The following is a 4,792-nucleotide window of genomic DNA, read 5'->3' as shown; positions in this document are numbered from 1 at the left end:
TTGTTCATTCAGTGGGAAAAGGGGGAAGGGACGCACATGTTGATCCCGATTTTTATCTGTTTACAAAAGGGAGTTGGGGCGGGGGGGAGAGAGGAGGCAATTTCTCTCTCTGCTGTTGCTTTGAACTGTTCTGTTGGTATTGGTTTTTTTGCTGCTATATTTCTTCTCAGTGAACTGTTTTTTTTTTTACTTACACCTCCTTATATTTTGTCTGCCTGTATTGGTGGGGAATAAAAGGGGAGTGAGTTCATTTGATTGGAGTTCCCACCCCAATATGTGTCTTTAAACCAGGACAGGTTGCTCAAGGGCTTCCTGAAATTTGGCATCATCCACAAAGGATTTGAAAATACATTTTGTCCCATTCTACAGAGAGATAATAAAGATATTCTTTAGTGGTGTTCAAGGGCTGGTCACTGAGGGACTTCATCAGGAAGTTGCTGCCAAGAGGACTTTGTACCACGGATTTTATTGGACACTCTTCATTCAGCCAACTTCCCACCCACCATATCTTCCACTTCTGTCCAGTTCTCACCATTCTGTCTCTAAGGATACCACAGGAGACCATGTCAAGGGCCTTGATAAAGTCTGGGCACACAACATTCCCTTCTTTTCCCTCCCACAGGGGTTCTGCAATCCCTGCCTTGTCCTTCCCATGTCTGGGAATGGCTGCAGGAGGACTTGCCAGATCCCCTTCCCTGCTGAGCCTGAGCAGTCTGGAACTCTGCCAACCCTCCTTGCTGCCCTATTTGCAGACTGCTTCCATGTCTGCCTTTGCCAAGGCTCCAGGAAGCTCTGGGATGGCTCTGGCCTTTGCAAGGGTTTGGGAGAGGTCTCCCAGTGACACTGCCCAGCCTTCTCCATATCCCTGACACCAAAACCTTTTCCATAGCCCACACTTCCAGAGGAGTGTCCAGGACACAACACAGGTTGTCCTGGTGGTTCTGGAGAATGAGAAGGGATTTCTTCCTCGAGGCCAACCCCTCCAATTGGATTTGAGTGCAGCTGAAAGGTTTCCTCAGCATTTTGCCCAGTGCCTCCCTGCCCTGAAGGTTTGTGGCCATCAGGCTGGAGCTGAGGGGGTTGGGCAGGTGCCTGAGGAGGGTGTAGAACAAGGGCTGTGTCCAACTGTGCCAGGAGGGCTGTGCTGGGCAAGGCTGAGGAGGCTGCAGAAAACAGTGGCCCTGGGGAGGTGAGAGGAGCAGGTGGAGAGACCTTGTGCCTGCCCACGCTGGGCAGGAGCTGCCCCAGGATGGCAGCTCTGAAGCACTCACAGGATGTCCCTGTGAACAGGAGGGGAAGACTGGATCTGAAAATGAAACCTGGAAGGGAGAAAGCAGGAGTGTCATGGTGCCACTGCAGGAGAGTTCCAGCCCTGGAGCAAGGGCACAGAAGAAGTGACCCAGTCCATGCAGTGGCCTCAGAAGATCCCACAGCATCCTGGAGATGCTGGAAGGGAGCCCAGCTCTGCTTCACAAGTTCCCAGGGCCTGTCCCTGCCTGTGCTCCAAGGGCTCCTATCCCCCAGGACTGTGCTCAGAGAGCACTCAGGCCTTACAGCAAGAAAGGGGCTCAGGAGGACAGTGTGGAAGTGGCCAGAGAGCAGCTCTGCAAAGACCAAGCTCTGGTGCTCCCTGGTAGTGCTGCTGGGCTGGGATTATTGCCCCCTTCCCATTTGCAAATCCAACCTGTCGTGCAGTGTGTTGTCCTTTAGGAACATCTAAGAAGAAGAGTCTTGGACAAAGAAGGCACTGCAGGGTCCTTTATTTTGTTTAAATACTCAGAGAGCACAATTCATCATTTATACATCTCTAGGTCAAATTCAGTGGGCAGACATGAAATTAGACGGTAGATTCAAAATAATATGTAATTGCACAAAAAATTATTGCAAGAAGAACCCAATGACCTCCACGAAAAACCTGAGCAGGAAGGCTGGGCCATAAAGGAGTCCCATTCTGAGTGCTACACACCAGAAAACAGGCACTTTATTGCTCCTGAAAAGCATCCAGTCATCATTTTCCTTATAGCATCCTTGAGCTCCTGGTTCCTCAGGCTGTAGATAAAGGGATTCAGTGCTGGAGGAACCACCACATACAGAACTGATAGTGCCAGATCCAGGGATGGGGAGGAGATGGACGGAGGTTTCAGGTAGGCAAATGTGCCAGTGCTGATAAACAGGGAGACCACAGCCAGGTGAGGGAGGCAGGTGGAAAAGGCTTTGTGCCGTCCCTGCTCAGAGGGGATCCTCAGCACAGCCCTGAAGATCTGCACATAGGAGAAAACAAGGAAAACAAAACAACCAAATGCTAAACAGGCACTAACCACAATGAACCCAATTTCCCTGAGGTAGCCTGAGTGTGAGCAAGAGAGCTTGAGGATGTGTGGGATTTCACAGAAGAACTGGCCCAGGGCATTGCCCTGGCACAGGGGCAGGGAAAATGTATTGGCTGTGTGCAGCAGAGAATAGAGAAAGCCAGTGGCCCAGGCAGCTGCTGCCATGTGGGCACAAGCTCTGCTGCCCAGGAGGGTCCCGTAGTGCAGGGGTTTGCAGATGGCAACGTAGCGGTCGTAGCACATGATGGTGAGTAGGAAATACTCTGATGAGATGAAGAAGACAAAGAAAAAGAGCTGTGCAGCACATCCCATGTAGGAGATGGTTGTGGTGTCCCAGAGGGAATTGTGCATGGCTTTGGGGACAGTGGTGCAGATGCAGCCCAGGTCTGTGAGGGAGAGGTTGAGCAGGAAGAAGCCCATGGGGGTGTGCAGGTGGTGGTCGCAGGCTACGGCGCTGAGGATGAGGCCGTTGGCCAGGAGGGCAGCCAGAGAGATGCCCAGGAAGAGCCAGAAGTGCAGGAGCTGCAGCTCCCGCCTGTCTGCAAATGCCAGGAGGAGGAACTGGGCCATGGAGCTGCTGTTGGACATTTGCTGTTCCTTAGCACAGGGTCTGTTCAGAAAAGGAAAGCACAGGGAACAATTAAGACAGCCCCCTCTCAGCAAAGCCAGGGCAGTTTTCAGGGAAATCCCCTCCAAGTCAAGGCATTTCTTTTCTCTGGTTTGTGCTCTCTGAGGGTGCTGTGAGGAGCAGGAGCTCTGGCCATGTGCTGCCAAGGACTCAGCTTTGCTCTGCTGCAGTGCAGACATGGAGCTGGTTTGGGACAGCTCTCATGGTCACAGGGGATGTCACATGGAACCCAGATTTGGTGGAAAAGTTCAGTTCCTGGACTGTTGTCTTGGAGGAATTTGGGCTGCAGGAGAGAGGCACAGTGTATCCTTAAAATAATTTTGCCTGGGTGTTTTGGTTACAATCATAACACCTGGGGTGTGTTTTTTTAGGGTCAAATTTTTCTGATGACAAATCTGATGAGTGTTGAGACAGGACAGGCAGAAGGGCTGAGCTCTTCATTGCTTATTGCAGAGCCAGAAGAGCTGCAGTGCCTCTCAGTCTGTTTCCCATCTGCCCTGCACTTTCCCTTGGGCTGCCTTGAAGATGACTTCACACACAGATTCATCTTTACAAACCCCACCAAGATCTGTGCTGAGAGCAGGGCAGCGCTGCTTGAAAGGGCAGCTCTGTGAAGTGTCCCCTGTGCCAGCCCAGAGGTGCAGCTGTGCTGGACAGAGCAGGACAGGAGCCCTCGCGCACAGAAGCCAAGGGCTGGGACAGGAGAGTGCCCACCCCCAAGGGAAGGTTCAGCACTGCCCAGGATCCTGTGCTAATTTCTGATCCTGCCTGAAATATTCATCTCTGAGAGGAAAAGAGTTGGAATTTCAGTGCAGCCTCCTGAACTGAGAGAACTATGTCTCTGCTACAATGCGTAAACAGGAAACACACCTCAGGACTAATTCCTTTCCTGTAGCCCCTGTCTTTTGTGAGTTTGCAAAAAATTCTCCCTTCAATATGGTGTAGTGGTCTGGAGCTGTGAGCAGGTGTGACCCTGCAACAGTGAGACATGGAAAAGATCCTCCCTCAGCTGCCAGGTTTGCTCCTTGCCCACAGCCCTTGTGCCCCAGCCCTGGGAGCAGCTCCCCGGGCCGGCTGAGAGCTGCCCCTGGCAGGCAGCAGAGTCCCTGCCCAGCACAGCGCCCTGGGCTGCAGGACCCTGCTCTGCCCCACAGCCCTGGGCACCCCTGGCTGCACCCCGGCTTCACAGCTCTGCCAAAGTGCCCCAAAACAGCCCCTGCTCACCCATCCCATCATCTGGGGCTGGGCCAGCTTTAGGAGATGCCTCCAGGAGCTGCCCCTGCACTGCCCTGCAGCCACAGACTCACCATGTGCAGCCCTGCCAAGATTCCTCCTGCAGGGAGCTCTCAGCCCTCCTGCCAGTGCTGAGCCCCTGGAAGCTCTGTGTGTGCCCTGCTGGTGTCCCTGAGCTGCCCTGGCAGTGCCCTCAGCCCTGCTGGGCTGTGCAGAGGAGCTGCTCACCAGCAGAGCTGTCTCTTTGAAGCTCTTCTTGCTTGCCAGGAGCTCCCTGTGTGCCAGGAGCCCGGCCCAGCTCAGCAGCACAGCAACAGCCCCAGGCAGCCCTTGCTCTGCCCCTCTGGGCTCCCTCCAGCTGTCCCTGGGGCCCAGGGGAACCTGCTGGCACACAGCTGAAGGAAATCATGATGTTCCTTCTCTCAGCTGGGCACAGACACTTCTTTCAGCACTGTCATTTCTCCAAACAAACACAGAGTTAAGTTCAAGAGGCCCCTTTTCATGTCCCATCATTAGACAGGAAACCCAGACAGTGCCCAGGAGGGATCTCCTTCACCTGCACTGAGGGAAGGGACTCAGCTGAGTCAACAGAGGTGTCTCC

At 53.5% G+C, this 4,792-nt stretch overlaps 1 protein-coding gene across 1 annotated transcript; it reads right to left on the bottom strand.

Moving 5' to 3' along the window:
* Positions 1 to 2,012: 2,012 nt before the first annotated feature.
* On the bottom strand, positions 2,013 to 2,918 carry LOC113979340 (olfactory receptor 14J1-like; the record flags this gene model as incomplete). The annotated part of the gene is made up of 1 exon (XM_027706759.1): positions 2,013 to 2,918. A coding segment is annotated over exon 1 (906 nt), but the record flags the coding sequence as incomplete, so codon positions are not given.
* Between the last annotated feature and the right edge of the window lie 1,874 nt (positions 2,919 to 4,792).

Source organism: Neopelma chrysocephalum, unplaced genomic scaffold, assembly GCF_003984885.1.
Source record: "Neopelma chrysocephalum unplaced genomic scaffold, ASM398488v2 Primary Assembly neopelma1_75474, whole genome shotgun sequence".
Taxonomy (NCBI): Eukaryota; Metazoa; Chordata; class Aves; order Passeriformes; family Pipridae; genus Neopelma; species Neopelma chrysocephalum.
Note: the sequence above shows the minus strand (reverse complement) of the source record. Positions and strands in the feature narration are given on the sequence as shown.